Genomic DNA, 17,397 nt, shown 5'->3' with positions numbered 1-17,397 from the left:
TTGATTTCTGCTTATTAACAGATGAATTTCTCAATATTTATTTGCTCTGCTCCAAGTATATTTATTAAGTCTTTGAAGGGATTTATCCCAAGCAAATGTGCTTTGTCATTTAAAATGCCAAAATTAGTATAATCCAGTAAATTAATCAAGAGTCAATGAAATAAAGAGAGCCAGTTTGGTACAGTGGTTAAGGCATCAGAGTAAAACTAGGAGACTGAGTTCTAGTACTGCTGTAGGCACAAAGCCAGCTGAGTGACCTTGAAACAGTCACTTTCTCTCAGCCCTAGGAAGAAGACAATCAGACACAATTCTGCAGGATTCATCTACATAAGAACTTCTTTATATACAATACCATACATCAGAAGTCAGCATACAAGATCAGGAACACAAGCAATATTCATAGAAGCAAGTCATTACAGAGGCTAATATGGTACAGAGGCCAAACAAACTCTTATATACAGTTCAGCAAGTCTAAGCCGTGCCCAGACTCCAAACTGTCTCTTATGGCCCCATACAAACAAATACTGTTTCAGTTTCCAAACAGTCCCCATTGGCTGACCTGTCACCATGTCTATCCAAACAGTCCCCATTGGCTGACCTTTTGCTATGCCTATTCCAGTCTATGAATATTCATACTCTGACACAAATCACTTCTGAAAAACCTTGCCAAGAAAATTGCAAAGACTTTTCCAGGTGGTTGCCAGAAGTCAAGATCGACTTGAAGGCATAAAGAGAAAGACTATCCTCACTAAGCATCAGATTATATACAAAAAAAGAAGTATTTTTTTTAATCAATGAAATAGCTCAACGTTTTAACACTATATAAGTAGAAACGACCGCAGAGAGACCTGGATTTACCAACTCACAATTATGTAATTTGGTTTGCATAATTTCCAGATTTTGTTCCTCCTAAAGATGCCAAAGTTCAGTCACGAAAAATCAACCCTTTGTTCCAGCACTAAGCAACTTCTGGAGGTATATTTGAAATAGAGAAGGAATTAGAACAAGACGAAGATTTTCCCACAAAAGATCTTTGCTTAGAGATGTGCATATACAGTAAGCCCATATGAATTCTTCAAAAGAGCCGTGGTTTGTCCCTTTAAAGCAATAGGTGTCTTTTCAGAGGCTGAACAAAAAGTGTTCCTGATTATTTTTACAGCTATGTGCAATGAAGTAGCTCGTCACGCAAAGGCAGCCAAGAGCACCTTCTGAACCAGTCCTACAAACTCGCAAAAAGACGTAGTATTGATTTCAAGAGGGGCCCCTGCAGAGCCATACTTGAAAGCTCCGTGTGAAGCCCATCATCATTTTCCAGTAACTTATAAGAAAGCAGTTGCTTGGTGAAGAACTGGCACTTTCTCATTTTTACGAACAGTATATAGACTTGAACACAAGCTCTTAACAGTATTTCTGCCATCCTTTCTGGGTTTCTGCTACTGTTGTTCTCCAAACAATGATATCCCGGGCTTGACTATTTGAAAAATTGAGATAGATTTTCTACTTTTTTCCTGCGCGAGCTGCACTGGCTCCCAGTGGTCTTCCGGGTGCGCTTCAAGGTGTTGGTTATCACCTTTAAAGCGCTCCATGGCATAGGGCCTAGTTATCTTCGAGACCGCCTACTGCCACCGACGACCTCCCACCGACCCGTGCGCTCCCACAGAGAGGGCCTCCTCGGGGTGCCATCAGCCAAACAATGCAGGCTGGTGACCCCCAGGGGGAGGGCCTTCTCTGTGGGGGCACCTACCCTCTGGAATCAGCTGCCCCCAGAGATAAGGAGAATCCATGACCTCAGTGCCTTCCGCCGTGCCCTTAAAACCTTCTTTTTTCAACAAGTTGGGCTGGCCTAATTCCTTTTTAAGTGTTTTTAATTGTTTTGTTTTGTTTATTGTTTTAATTAAGGGGGCCAAATTTATATATATATTTTAACTGTATTTTAATATTTGTATTTGATGTTTTTATTTGGCTGTTCACCGCCCTGAGTCCTCAGGGAGAAGGGTGGTATACAAATTCAAAAATAAAATAAAATAAAATAAATAAATACTTCTAGAGCACTTCTAGAGCAAGGGTGTCAAACTCAATCCCATTGCGGGCCATATCAGGATTTTGTTTGCCCTTGGGGGACCGGTGGGAGGGAGGCATGGTCTGATTATCGCAGCCAACTGGGTGGGCATGGCTGGGGCGACAAGGGCCAGTCCCTTGCCGTCTCCAGGATAGCCCCACGGGACAAGTCTGGGCCTATTGCAGGCCGGATCCAGCCTGCGGTCTACATGTTTGACATGAAATTTTGACATTTAGCAACCAGCATGTATTTATAATGTCCTGGTGCCATGTGATTTCCATTTTCAGCCTTCCCAGCTGGCTTTGGATAAGCAAAGTCAATGGGGGAAGGCAGATTTGCTTAATGGCTGCACGATTCACTTAACAACTGCTGTGATTAGAAAACTACTGTCATGAAGGAATGTTATCTCAAATCCGCTTCTCCAAGTCCCTTTCCATCCTTAGAAAAAAAATAAAAAATCAATTTTGGAGTAAGAACTGCTGGAAATTTTCTTCGCAATTTCCCATTCTCTGTGCAGCTCTTCATATCAGTATTTGTAATAGTTCCGAAATAACACTGCCAAAGGAGTTAGCAGGGGGCCTTTGAGAGAGTGAATTCAGTTCAAACGATAAATAACCAGGAGTTTCACAGAAGAGAATCAGTGAGACAGATTAATTGGAGGAAGATTTTCTGTCCTTTGGGCATCAAAAGCAGTGGGCCCCACAGGAATTTCTGCATTTATTTATTGGTATCCTGCTGCAATATAAAAGCCATCTTCATGAAGAATAAATAAACCCAGTTTGGATAAGCAGCAAGAGTAATTGAATAAGACAAACACCCTTAGGTTCTGCCTATTTGATGCCTCAGCTATCTGAACACTACATTACTTTTTAAAATCCAAGTGACCTCCTAGGGAGACCAAAAGCTTTCTACAGTATTTACAATAAACTTCACAGGAAACCCATTTTTCTTTTTAATTCCTGCTCTGCTGCCAAGTAGTGGCTGGATAAAGACCGCCATCTTGTGAATTGTGTCTTACACTGCAACAAAGTGAAAATAGGAACAAAATTAAGAACTAGAATAGGTATTATCTGACTCTAGTCAGTTTGTCAGCCCTGATTTATAATCATTGAAATATTTTTGAAGAGTTAAGGCTTCTCCTGTTATCTAAACTGGAAACTGTTGCTTAAATGATAAAAAAAACATTTTGCTTGGCAACCATGATGTTTTTAAAGGATCTCATAGTCCATCATAGCTCAAAATACTGGGCTGAAGGAACCTGATTATTTATGCAATCCCAAGTGAGAATCTAAATGTTTTATCTTACTGGGGTTTGGAAAATGAACATGTGGGAATGACTGTACAGGTAGTGCTTGACTTATAACAGTTCATTTAGTGGCCACTCGAAGTTTTAATATCACTGAAAAAAGTGACTTATTATGACCGTTTTTCACCCTGACAACCATTATGGAATCCCCATGGTCATGTGATCAAAATTCAGAAGTTCAAATTTATGACGGTTGCAGTGTCCTGAGGTCATATGATCTCACCCTTTTCAACATTCTGACAAGCAAAGTCAATGGGGAATAGAGTCACTTAACAACCGTGTTACTAATTCAACAAGTGCAGTGATTCACTTAGCAACTGTGGCAAGAAAGAGCATAAAATGGGACAAAATTCACTTAAGAAATGTCTCACTTAGCAACATAAATTTTGGGCTCTATTGTGGCTGTAAGTCGAGGACTATCCGTATTGCACTGTGGCCATGTTTTTGGAAATTCAGTCTAGGAGCTGATTCTTTTCCTAAATTCAGATTTTCCTAAAACTGGAAGGAGTTATTAAGGCCATTGAGTCTAAGTCCCTGCTCAGTGCAGGAATCCAAATTAAAGCATCCCTAACAGATGGTTATCTAGCTTCTGCTTAAAGTTACTAAGTGAAAGGGAATTCTTCTGCTCTCCAAGCAACTGTTTCACAGCCCAGCTACTCATCCATTTAGGATTTTTTTTTTAAACTATCAAGAGGAATCTGCCTTCTGTGTCTTTCACTCTGAAATGGAGAAAAGTTTTGTGTGACATCTTTTCAGGTTGTTGGAAGAAATATCCATCTGGTTTAGTTCCAAGCTGGGAGAAAGACTTTGGAAACATGGAGGTTGATTGGAAAAATTGGTGAACAGGACCACATGGGTTTTAGGTCCTGGGCAGCTGACCACATGGAGTAGAGAGTGAGGATTATTTAATTTTATACCCTCTCTTGGGCCTTGCCCTTGAGCTCCCTGTTCCTGTGCAAGAAATGTTTTCTATTGACTGTAGTAGGGGTCGTAACTAACTTTGTAGGTTGTCTGAGAAGTTTGGTTGAAGCCTGGACTCTCCGAGATGATGTAATGAAGAGGCTTGTGTCCTGAAAGGGTGTTGGGCAATTCCTATTGTGTCTTAATGGCTTTCCTGGTTTGGATCTTGAGTGAGGGCTGATCCTACCATTCTACCTAATTCTGCCTTTGTTCAAAATATCCTGGGTTTGTTTTTGTTAAATTTTATTTTATTACTTTCAGCCCATTTTATTAATCCATCAAGTTCAGTTTGAAATTTTTCTTTTACAGTAATATTAGCTATCCCACTCAGTTTTGTGTCATTTGCATATTGTTAAGCAATCTCTCCACTCTTCAACTAGGTCTTTAATATAAATATTGAAAAGTAGAGGCCACGGAATTGAATCCTACGGTATATTACTTGATGCTATTTCCCATTTTGATAAGAGATGATTGATTAGCGCATTTGGCATGATTTTCGGCCCAACAATCTAGATCACACTTCTCTAGGTTGTTAATTGTGGAAAGAAATTATTTCATCTTCTACATCATTAGAAACATGAACTGTCTTGCTTCTGAATCTGATTATAAATCTATTACTGCAAATTTATGTCCACTTAATATAGACTAATTCCACTAAACTTAATGAGATGCCAGAATGGACATGTCTTGCATATGTGCAAAGAGAAGAAGACAAAAGCAGTACCTTACTATTTAAACAAAACCAAGAATTTTCTATAAAGCTCAGTCTGAAATGTTAGAGCCTATTTCTTATCTCTTCATCTTTTTGCATCTCTCATATACAGATATTCTGTCTATTGTCAAGGTGTGTCTCTAAGTTTTGTAAACATGAGCTTGAGATCATCTCGTAGTGACCACATGGATACAACCATGTAGTGGTGACTATTGCCTTCTTCAGCTTGTTTCAACTACCCAATATAGCTTATAATTCTAGGATTTCCTAATTGTCTCCCATCCAAATATATTTGGACCCTAAAATATATTAACTGCGTTTAGTGCTGTTTTTCTCCCAGTCAGCTAAGTATCAGTCAAGGGTGGCTCATTTAAACCTATATGCCAGAAGCACAATAACACTTAGTTTTATCTAAAGCAAGTTTACGTTGTTCTAATCAAGCATCAGTGGCCATCCAAAGGTAAAATATGAAGGCAAAGTTATTGTTCGTTTTCTGATGTCTTCAAGTCTGTGATGAGTCTTGTCTGATTAAGTCCCTATTGCTTCCTTGGCAAGATTTTGAAAGTGTTTTGTCCTTGCCTGCTTTCTGGGGCTGAGAGAAAGTGACTGGCCCATAGTCACCCATCTGGTTTTGTGCCTAAGGTGGGACTAGAACATACAGTCTCCCATTGATCTAGAAACTAGAGCTAACATAACATTTCAAACACATGTTATATTAAGGTAATTATCTTTCTAAAATGACTGGTAGGCTTTAGAAATCACTTAGAAACAAAAACAATAATGAATGCATTGAAAACAGCATTTTGCATCTGAATTAGTGTTAGAGGGAGGGAGGGAATCTCTCTCTCTCTCTCTCTCTCTCTCACACACACACACACACATACACACACACACACACAAAAACACATAGTTGAAAATTGTAGTGATTCTCTTCTATGGTATGTGAGGCACTCTCAATTGCTAAGACAAATGTTTATTTATCCACACTAATATAAAACCTGAATAACTTTACCTAAAAACATTGTTCACTTGTTTGTGTGCTATTCACACTTACATGAGACTTTATGCACAAAGAAAAACACAGTCTCAGCATGTGTCTAGGCATGGGAGAACCTACAGCCAATTTGCACAGTGGCAAATCAGACCACACTAGCTACTATCATGACAAAGAAATAAGTGGGCATCTCAGGCAGATTATTTTAATGTACCATTTTTAAAAAAATGATAGCAAATGGTTATATCATTAATTATTATCATAACATTTTTACTGCCATGTAGTGGGGAGTTTTTATATACTGACTGTGCAGTTTGCTAGAGTACGAAGAAAATGTGCTGTTTTTGCTTCAGACAATAAAATTCTTGAACATTTTAACATCTTAACATTTATATTATAGTAGTCAAGTGTGCTTTACATATGCTGTTCCTGAGTATTAATCTTATTCAAGCATCTCTTTATTGCTTCAATTTATAGTAAGCTACTATTTCTATCCTTTTCCTATGTCTGTATTTATCACAGACACATCCACTATTCATTTATTTGTATCTTGCTTCTCACTAGGAGAGTTCCAAGCAGAGGTAGATAGATAGGACTAGCTTGGATCAGATGCCTTCAGGTGAAATTCATGGGCAATAAATGTGATTTAGACCAGAGGTTTAACTATTAGACTACAGAATACATATATTTTGGAAGGCATTACCCAGCTTTCCTTGACTCCTACTGATTTGTCAGATCCATGTGATATTTATTTTATTTTATTTATCATATTTAGATATTGCCCATCTCAGTCTCAGAGTGACTCTGGATGGTGTACAACAAAAAAGTATTCCCATAAAATGTTTCAGTGACTTACAACTCAAAAACTGATGCATAGTTGCAGGTTTTAATGTTTGGATCATGAATCAGGCAATCAAAGCATGTACACTTACAAAATGCGAAAATAATATTCATGTAGATTTGAGACAGGAGAGCTAATTTGATGTTGTGGTTAAAGTACTAGACTAGAAACCAGGAGATCATTAAGTTCTAGTCTCTCCTTAGGTTGGGTGATCTTGTACTAGTTCCTCTCTCTCAACCCTAGGAATATACAAAGGGCAAATCTTTTCCCAAAAACCTTTGCCAAGAAAATTGCGGGGACTAATCCAGGCAGTCCCCAGGAATTATAAACTGACTGAAAAGTGACACAAACTGAGGTGGAGGGAAGATAAAGGTCTGAACCTGCATTTCTTTCGGGGAAGATGGCCATTTCAAAGTAATCCATCCAGATACGCTGGACTGGCTTTCCGCCCACCCATGGACATAAGCGGCTCGTGTCCTCTGTCCCCCCCCCATTGCCACTTAATTGATTTCTGAGCAGCACCCTTGCTTCCCGAAGGCAATTTCATACATATACCCTTATTCCAGTGGTGAAATTCAATTTTTTTTACTACCAGTTCTGTGGCCATGGCTTGGTGGGTGTGGTGTGGCTTGATGGGCATGGCAGGAGAAGGATACTGCAAAAATCTCCATTCCCACCCCACTCCAGGGAAAGGATACTGCAAAATCCCCATTCCCTCCCTACTCCTAGGGCAGGGGTCAGCAACCTGCGGCTCTGGAGCTGCATGTGGCTCTTTCACCCCTCTGCTGCGGCTCCCTGTCACTCAAAATATGCGTCACAACCACCAATGTGCAACACCCACTGGCACATGAGTTATTGAACTTTTCAACCCCCGGTAGGCCAACCATGGATAAATCCAAGAAAAGTAAAGTTTCAGAAGAAAACAGAACGTTTAATTCAACTACATATGCTAGTTTTGTGGCTGCTCAAGAAATAGTCAGGCACAGGAAGGGTTTTGTGGCTCCTGGTGTTTTCTTTTCTGTGGGAAACGGGTCCAAATGGCTCTTTGAGTGTTTAAAGTTGCAGACCCCTGTCCTAAGGGAAGGATATTGCAAAATCTCCATTCCCACCCCACTCTGGGGCCAGCCAGAGGTGGCATTTGCTGGTCTTCCGAACTGCTCAAAATTTCCGCTACCGGTTCTCCAGAACCTGTCAGAACCTGCTGGATTTCACCCCTGCCTTATTCTCGTATTAGCATTATTCTCTGTGCCCCGTCGGGGCTCCATTGTGGTGGATAGGGTGGATGGGTGGGGGGGCTCCACTAGCGAAGCGGAGACCCTGCAAAAAACATTAAATGCTCCTGATGAATAGAGCAGAAGACGCAGAGGGAGGCAGAACTCCTGGGCTCTGAGGGCCAGGCCCCTAAAGCTTTGCGCCACAGCCCTTCTCCTTCCCGCCGGCTCAGCGCCGCCTCTCGTGCGCCTCCTTCCGTGGGCTCTCTGTGCCCGGCGGGAGTTTTCCGAGCCTCCCCGCGGCTGCCATACCCGGCAGGCAGGGCTCCTTTTTTCCTGCCTCCCGCCTCTCCTGTGGCGGCGTCTCCATCCTCCTCAGCCTTAACAGGGTTCCCTTCTCCCGGCCCGGCATCGGCGGCTGTTGGCTTCCCGCGCGTATCCCCTGAAGCCGGGGCTGCTGCAGTGCCCCCTCCGGGGCTGGGGGCGGCGCTGGGCCCGGCCGTCTCGGGGCCGGATGGAGCCTCTTGGCCGGGGCCGGAGCAGCACCTCCTCGGCGAGGCCGGGCTGGAGGGTAGGGGAGGCCGGAGCCCTTTGTGTATGCGAAAGCGGGGATGCTTCCCACCGCCTCCCGGGTAAGGGGCCACCTTCCCTTCCCTTCCCTTCGGGGGAAAGAGCTCCTTTCTGCCGCCTACAAAGGTGTGAGGCTTCCCCCTTTAGCATCAGGGATTCCCGGTCGGGGCCACCTTTTCCTCCGTTGCCTTGCAGCCCCCTTTGCTTTCACTCCGCTCGCTGCGTCCTCATCGCCGCCCTCTACCCTTCTTGCCCCGGGAAGCCCTTCTTCCCCTCTCCAAGGCTCCCCGAAAGATTTCCCGGCCTTTTTATACCCATTCACGGCTCGACCCAGAGAAGCCCCATCCCGACGACCCTTTTCCCTTCCTATCCTACACCCCTCGCCTGACATCCCGCCTCTACCCCACAAATGCGTGTGTTTGTAGACTCCGTGTCCCATCTACTGCAAATCGAAACTGCCCCCTCTGCCTCTTTTCTTTTGCTCTTCTTCCCCGTTATCCTAAGGTTCAATGCGGGTGTCCCATCTCAGCCTCATATTCCAGCTAAAAAACAACTTTTAAGGGTCACCATTCCTTTCCTCCACCCCCACCCCCACCCCGATTTATTGGCACTCACTTTCAACAGTGCCTCCACTTCTGTTTTCTTCAAGCAATAAAAAAAACAATCATTGATAAATAACTTGCTTTATTTTTAAAACCTATCTGCCATCCAGTTTCTAAAGTAATGCATTTGTTTTGAAAAAAAAAAGGGGGGAGAAATTTTTTTTTACTTGAAGTATGACAAATTATGACTTGATTGAAGGGCTTTTGCATAGAGAGCATCCTTTATTAATTATTAGTCTTTCCGATCTATTTTGATAGCAGGCATGGTCCCTGAGGAAAGTTAGAGTGGGATATGTGGGTTAAGGTGGTATCTTTGTTGCTAAAGTTTATAAGAAAACACGAACTTGAACACTCTGCCGTGCATATTTTATTTTATTATTAGCCAATTGAGGCTCATAAACAAAGATGCAACAGGTTGGGCTTGAAGAAAGTATGACGGGAGAACTTAAGGTGTTTAGGAGTTATCTTGTGATTAATTTCATTTCCAGGTTTTCTGTTTGCTCATCTGTTAAAAAGAATCAGTAGAACATACATCTTAAGTAAGAGGTTTTCAGAGGAAAAACAAAACAAAACTATAGTTATAAAAAACCCTGCAAGATATTGGATTGGAAAACCAGTTTTCTTATTTATGAAACTGCATGTCTCTAGAGTACAGATATCTGGTCAACTAGTTGCAGAACTGGGAATAAGAAGAGATGAAAATGGAAGCAGATGATAACTTTCTAACTCTTTAATAATATTGCTTTAAAACATGAAATGATGCTTCTTGTGGCTCTGTGATTTCTAATTTCTGCTTCTCACATGCACACATTCATTTTTTCCTTCCTATTGTAACTATTAGACCAAAGCAGCTATGTTCTTTTGTTCTGTGAACAATACATTTGCTTATATCCTGCAATCATTATCTTTCTTTTTCATTTTGGAGTGTTTCCAACGTGGATTATAATGTAATAAAAATTATGTCTTAGATTTCACTCCAAATCAGTAAGAATCAAAACTGTGAACTTCATTTTTTTTCTCTCTAGAGCTTCTCGCCCAGTCGCTCCCCCTTCGGTGCATCTGAAAAATGTGGCAATAGAAGGCAAAAGTGAACAGGAGAAGGAGATTTTAAGGAACAGTCAAGATGGGCATGAGGATCAAACTGAATAGCACTGACCATCCGAATAACTTGTTGAAGGAACTTAACAAATCTCGATTGACAGAGTCTATGTGTGACGTCACCATTGTTGTGGGTAGCTGTTCCTTCCCTGCACACAAAGCAGTGCTGGCGTGTGCAGCAGGCTATTTCCAGAATCTTTTCCTGAATACAGGATTGGATGCTGCCCGCACTTATGTAGTGGATTTCATTACTCCAGCCAACTTTGAAAAGATTCTGAATTTTATTTATACGTCAGAGCTCTTCACAGACCTTATAAATGTGGGTGTCATTTATGAGGTTGCTGAAAAATTGGGCATGGATGATTTGCTAAAGGCTTGCCATTCTACCTTCCCGGATTTGGAAAACTCAGCTGTCACTAAACAGCCTTCTGCCTCAAATGAAAACCGGCCTAGTGGTGCTTTAGCTGAACCAAACCATTCTCTAGGTGAAAGTCGAAATAGTGGGGAACAACGGGGATCAGAGCGAAATTGCAATATGCATGGTGAAGCAGCCACTGGCTACAAAGAAGATCCTATCAATGAAGCTAGTCACAATTTAATACATCCACAGACTCCCAAAGCTGAAGAGCAAGAAGTAACAGGACCATTTACTGGTGCCATGAGTATAATGACCCAGGCTGGGCTTGGTAATATTAGCATGGCTGTTCAAACCACTGTAAACTCTTGTCAGCAATATAAGGTCCAGAGCAACGGGGATTATAACAAAAGTAATCTTTTTGCCTCCGATGTCTCCTTAGATATATCAACAAGTAGCAATTCCTGCCCCAGCAATAGTGACCATTCCAAAGATCATGTTTTTGGGCCAATGGATGAATTGCAGCTGGAAGACTTGGGGGAAGAAGATCTGCACTTTGAAGATCCCAGTGAAGAGCTGGGTGCTGCAGAGGAGGTGATAGAGCTGAGCGATGATAGTGAGGAGGAGCTATCCTTTGAGAATGACAGCCGGGAAAACAAGGCCATGCCTTGTCAAGTGTGCAAAAAGGTTTTGGAGCCCAACATTCAGTTGATCCGTCAGCATGCCAGGGATCATGTAGACCTTCTGACTGGCAATTGCAAGGTTTGTGAGACCCATTTCCAAGACAGGAACTCTAGAGTCACTCATGTCCTGTCACACATTGGGATATTCCTTTTTTCCTGTGACATGTGTGAGACTAAGTTTTTCACCCAGTGGCAGCTGAACCTTCATCGCCGAGAAGGGGTGTTTGACAACAATATTATTGTCCATCCCAGTGACCCTCTGATAGGGAAGGTCAATTTGTTCAATGGGGATTTGGCATGTGCTGCCTGTCGGAAACCACTGGCTAAAGATTTTCATGTGGTTCGTGGCCACATCTTGGACCATGTGAATGTGAAAGGCCAAATATGTGGTATATGTGACCAGCAACATCTCAATCTCTGCAGCTTGATGTGGCACACACTTTCCCACTTGGGAATTTCTGTCTTTTCTTGCTCTATCTGTGCCAGTAGTTTTGTGGATAGACATCTTTTGGAGAAACATGTGGCTGTCCACCAAAGTATGGAAGAAGCTCTCTTCCGGTGTCATTACTGCGGCCAGGCTTTCAAACTTGAAGCTGCGTATCGCTACCATGTTAGTCAGCACAAGTGTAACTCTACTTTGGACCTCGTCCGGCCGAACTTTGGTGACCGTCTTCATCAGCAAGCTTTGCAAAAGCGGAAGCTGACGGAGAAGTTCCTAAATGAGGACGTGGCTCTCCAGAACCAACCTGGGAACAGTAAATATAGCTGTAAGGTTTGTGGGAAAAGATTTGCTCATACCAGTGAATTCAACTACCATCGGCGGATCCACACAGGGGAGAAGCCCTATCAGTGCAAAGTGTGTCACAAGTTCTTCCGTGGACGTTCTACCATAAAGTGTCATCTGAAGACACATTCTGGGGCTCTCATGTACCGGTGCACCGTTTGTGGCCACTACAGTTCCACCCTTAACCTTATGAGCAAGCATATAGGTGTGCACAAAGGGAGCCTCCCACCAGACTTCACCATTGAGCAAACTTTCATGTACATCATCCATTCCAAAGATGCAGAAAAAAACGCAGAGAGCTGATGAGCTATATTGGGGAAGGAAACACTACCTGAGAGGAAACTTGTTTCAGAATTTAAAAAAAAATACTTTTAATGGTCTGTATACTTTTATTTTCTTATGTTTCTTGTAGACTTTTCCTTAAATCACTGTCCTGTGAAACAACATCACATTAGATGTGTTACTGTTCTCAAAAAACCATTGTGTTTACCTCCTGCTGAGTTGTTTCAAATGTAAGAAATAAGCTCTTTCGTTCTTCATTTAATATATTTCCCATCTCATGACTTCTCCCCTCCTCTCACAGGCTTTATCTGACATCATTAGAAGATTCATGCTGCTAAGAAGTATCAATGCTCCATGCCAGTAGGGCTAGCAGGGGAAAAAGTGGAAAGTATGGAAAAAAATGCTTCTGGTTTATTGATGACAAGGTTTAATTTCCAAAAATTAAAAATGCAATCCTAAGCATACTTACTCAGAAATAAGGCTGTCTTTGTTTTGTGGGGGTTATTTCCTATTGGTACTGTATTGTAGACACATCTGTGCATTTTTCCTTTCAAGAGGATTGCCTTTTCTTATATAGTAAATGTAACTGTCATGCCAGTCTACAGACTTTAATTGAGAGAAACCTGATCTCCATACAGTGAAAAGCTGATTTCTTTGAATGAAGCTGATATTAAAGGGCTACAAGGGCTGGATTCCAGAGGTGAAATCCAGCAGGTTCTGACAGGTTCTGGAAAACCGTAGCAGAAATTTTGAGTAGTTTGGAGAACCGGTAGCAGAAATTTTGAGTAGTTCGGAGAACCAGTAGCGGAAATTTTGAGTAGTTCGGAGAACTGGCAAATACCATCTCTGACTGGCCCGAGAGAGGGGTGGGAATGGAGATTTTGCAATATCCTTCCCTCAGGAGTGGGGAGGGAATGGGGATTTTGCAATATCCTTCTGGAATGGGGTGGGAATGGAGTTTTCACAGTATCCTTTCCCTGCCACGCCCACCAAACCACACCCACCAGACCATACCATGCCCACCAAGCCACGCCCACAGAACCGGTAGTAAAAAAATGGATTTCACCATTGCTGGATATGTTTGGAGGTTTAATCAGTCACCAAATCTACCTTGTATCTAGCCTTAATTTGCATTTGCCCTTTTCCAAAGGATCAATTATTTTTTAAAATAAAATAATATCTAGTTTATAACAGAGAGACCAAGGCAAAAAGAGAATAGATAGATTTTAGGAGAGCAGAGGAAGCGGAGTTTGCCGATTTTGGATTGATTTTCAATGGAATGGAAAGGAGAAGATTAAGAGAAACAATTCTTACTTTTGGCAAGGCACACTTATTTTAATTGTTCAAACAATAAGATTTGATCTGAAGTGCCTCTTTCAAAAACTCTTAGGGCATGGAAAAATTGCAAGAGATAAGGTTTCTTTCTTTCTTTTGCAATGCTGCCTTAATGCCAATGTGGAATTCTGTCAATTATAATATTTGTCTTGAACAATAAGGTGTGTTCAGAGGGTAAAAATTTTAAAGCAATATATTATGCTAGTACTTGGAATCTTCCTTTTAACCTACAATATTTATTTGCCTGATAAAATTTAGTTGGGCTTATTTCTGAGTAAAGATGGGTAGGAATGCACAGTTGTGTTTGAAAAGACACTGTTGCCTTAAAACTTCTCTATAAGGGGAAATGAAAGGATTAGAGTTTTTGTATGACCTGCAAGCAGGACACTAAATACACTGTTTTTACTTTTTGTTTAGAGTGATTCAGAAGTTTTCTTAACAGTGGCGCTTATTTTTACACTTTACAGATTATAGTATTTGTTACATTGAAAATGCCACTCCTCCTTGCCCCTGCTACTATGTCAGATTGCGACATGAGGAATATAGTTGCATTGGTATCACAGATGTAACTTTTCTAAAGAATTAAAGCCAATTTGAATATATTTTCAACACATTTAGTTACATGCATAACTTTCTTGCTCCAGAATTGAATTTTATTAACAACAAAACAAACAATTACTTTGTTAAACTTCTCAGAGATTCCAGTGGCATTGATTGGCTAATGTTGACTGCATTATCAAAAGGCATCCTGATTCATTCCTAGAACATCGGAAGTTTTGAAAATATTTTCAATATTTGCATAGCCGAAGGTGATGAAAGTTAGAGTTCAGCTTATATGGAGGACACTGTATTGGTAGAAGAAGATGTTGCTGCTCAAATGAAGAATCTGTCAAAATAAAGGAGCATGGGCAAGACTACTAACCAAACAGCATTTATCTTGATGAATGATTGTTGGATGCATAAATTGTTGGAGGAAGGAATCGGGTTGCATTGCAGAATTACCACAAGATGGTAGCAAAGAGCTACATAAAACTATGATTAAATTTTTTATAGCCCAGATACCCTCCCCTACTTATTAATAAATATGTCTCTTGTTGTTGCCCTCATATAGTGCCTATGATATCACAACCACTGTGCACCATTATTTCCTACACCTGTTTTACATTTGTTTTGTCAGGTTTAATATGTTTCACTATCAGTCCAAGAAAACCAATTGTCTTTCAATTAAAAGAAAAAGAAGAAAAACAGCAAAACTATTTTGTCTCTCTTACCTTGTCACAATAATCCGCATTGTAGTTTCCAAGTTATTCTGATCATGTAGAGTTTTCTTCTGCTACCAACATAATCTTTTTTTTAAAAAGCAAATTATGTGTCTGCTTCTTCCCTTACATCATTCCTTTTTAAAAAAAAAAAATAGTGCAGAAGCAGGTTGTAAGTTCTGTCTTTGTGCTAATGGAACAATAAGATAGCAGGAAGTACAGATTTGTTTTATCAGCTGAAAAGGCCAAATATATTTGCTCTGTAATAATGCAAAGTCATAGTAGAGGTTGAAATTACAGCTTTCCCCCCCCTTTTTTTTGAGGGGATGGAAAATTGGAAGTGGAACGAGGTGTAACTAACATTTAGAGGGAGAGCAGAAGACAAAGGCCTTGATTTGGATTTTAGTTTGCTTCATTTTGTGGATCATGTTTGATGCCTCAAACAAGTATAGTTCTGTGATTCCCATTCAATGGGGAATCAGTAGGAAAGGTGATTTATTGAGAGATGGAACAGCTGGTTTGAGAACTGGCCCTTGGAATAATGCAAACTACCTCATGAGGAGAAAGCACTCGAGTCTTCTTCACAGCTCCTGTTGTGTACAAATGGACTCTTGGGCTTCTATATATAAACACACTGTTATTAAAGAGAACAGAAATGTAACCCTGGCCTATGGGTGTGTATGTGTGTATGTATGTATGTATGTAAAAACCGCAGCTCCAGGAATCTCAGCTCTGAAACTAATTCTAGTAGGGCAGCCTTTGGGCAGATTTGCTTTGTCTTTGCTTATAGTACCTACCTCTAAAGGATGTTGTGAAGATAAATGTTTTGATATGTGTTCAAGAGAAAAGCACTTACTTCTGTCTTGGTTTTCACATCCTAGGAAAATAAGAATGTTTCCATAATACATACATTACGTGTGCAGATATTCAGTGTATTTGGTTCCTTTCCCTTTGTGGCCTTGGACACCAAGAAGATATGCTGAGGAACTGAACAATGTATATGGCAGATGGGAATAGTACGAGGAAATATTAATGCTGAGAAATTTAGATCATTATTTGTAATGATCTAAAAACTGCCCAGGGACTGAATCACTAATCTTGATCTACTGATATGTTAATGGCAGGGCCCTGAACAGGAAGATAGAACCAAAAATATGCCAAGCCAAAGGATTTTGCTGTTGAATAGATATTAATCTCCTAGTACTGGCTAATCAAAAAGCTTCATGCTACCTATTAATCTTGATGAATTTGGTATTTCTTCCTTTTCTATGCTGAAAGATGGTTCTTGCCCGGGCCTTATCTATGTCCCTATCTAAGGCTGTGGCTGCTGCTGCATTTACGGTATGTATTTCAGGCAATGCATCCAATGCTGTGAACCATGTTTCCTGAATAAAAATGTGGCCTTCAGTAGGAGAAGTGGAGAATGAGTTCCTATATATTGCTTGTATGTAGTAGGAATTAATTTATGTAAATCAAAGCAGAATTCTACAGCTGCTTTCCTCTGATTCTTCAGTGCCAAACCCGTCCTCCTGCTCCATAGGGATAACTATTGCAGCTTGAGAAGTTTCTAGCAAAATCTTGATGAGTAATTCGGCCTCATAATTAGGGCATTTGGACCCAGAGAATTGGGGATTGGCTTCAAATTCTGAACATCTGCTTGAGTGTAGCAACTTTGGCCAAATAACAGCACCTGCCTGCCTCATACGTTTATCCACTCATGAATGAAGGTGGGGAGGAGGAATAGTTAAAAATACCTACCTCACAGGTGACAAGTTGTGAGGTGTAATAAATGTCTGTAAAGTGCTTTGGAACCCTTAGGGTTGTAGAAGGACTAAGTATTGTAATTAAATAGCTTCACTCTGTTTGACATGCTATCATTTGTGAAGAATCCCTTCTCACCATTATCATCCTAGCAGGGAAGGATTTAGGCATGGAACAGGTATTCCAATCACATGTAGAACACTTTGAAATAATGAAAAAAAAAAATTGGAAATGGATGCATTATTAATTATTATTTTCTGTAAACTTCAGCCCTGCCCTGCCCACCCCCTCCATTTCTTCCAAAGATCCAGATGTCTTGAAATGAAACAGCAAAAACAGAATAACACCGAGCATTGTGATTGCTGTCAAATCTCTTGGTTAAGTGAATTGTAGGTACTGACCTCTCAGTTATTTAAGTGTTTACTATCTATTTGCTGTAAAGTTTGTATATTTTGTAAAACTTTTCTCCTTCCTAAAGAAAAAAAAGTAGATGTCTAAAATGGTTGTACATCGGATTCTTTTATACTCCATTGTTTGGCACAAAAGTGTGTTTTTTATTTAGAATAATAAAAGTGAAAACTGAAA

At 40.8% G+C, this 17,397-nt stretch overlaps 1 protein-coding gene and 1 long non-coding RNA gene across 3 annotated transcripts; both read left to right on the top strand.

The window, feature by feature from the left end:
* Positions 1–8,232: 8,232 nt before the first annotated feature.
* On the top strand, positions 8,233–12,921 carry ZBTB39 (zinc finger and BTB domain containing 39). 2 transcript variants are annotated; one of them, XM_034412257.3, is made up of 2 exons: positions 8,233–8,715; positions 10,281–12,921. In XM_034412257.3, exon 2 carries the CDS (start codon positions 10,379–10,381, stop codon positions 12,476–12,478), a length of 2,100 nt encoding a protein of 699 aa, XP_034268148.2. In that variant the 5' UTR covers positions 8,233–8,715; positions 10,281–10,378; the 3' UTR covers positions 12,479–12,921. The 2 variants fall into 2 exon arrangements, with proteins under 2 accessions (XP_034268148.2, XP_034268149.2); XM_034412258.3 differs by having other exon boundaries at positions 8,650–8,779.
* Positions 12,922–16,275: 3,354 nt separating this feature from the next.
* On the top strand, positions 16,276–17,397 carry LOC148115342 (uncharacterized). Its single transcript, XR_015732428.1, has 2 exons — positions 16,276–16,392; positions 17,083–17,397. It is a non-coding gene; the product is annotated as an uncharacterized LOC148115342 (long non-coding RNA).

Source organism: Pantherophis guttatus, chromosome 2 (assembly GCF_059756535.1).
Source record: "Pantherophis guttatus breed Tessera chromosome 2, ASM5975653v1, whole genome shotgun sequence".
NCBI lineage: Eukaryota > Metazoa > Chordata > Lepidosauria > Squamata > Colubridae > Pantherophis > Pantherophis guttatus.
The sequence above is the reverse complement of the archived record's forward strand: the minus strand, read 5'-3'. Positions and strand labels throughout refer to the sequence as shown.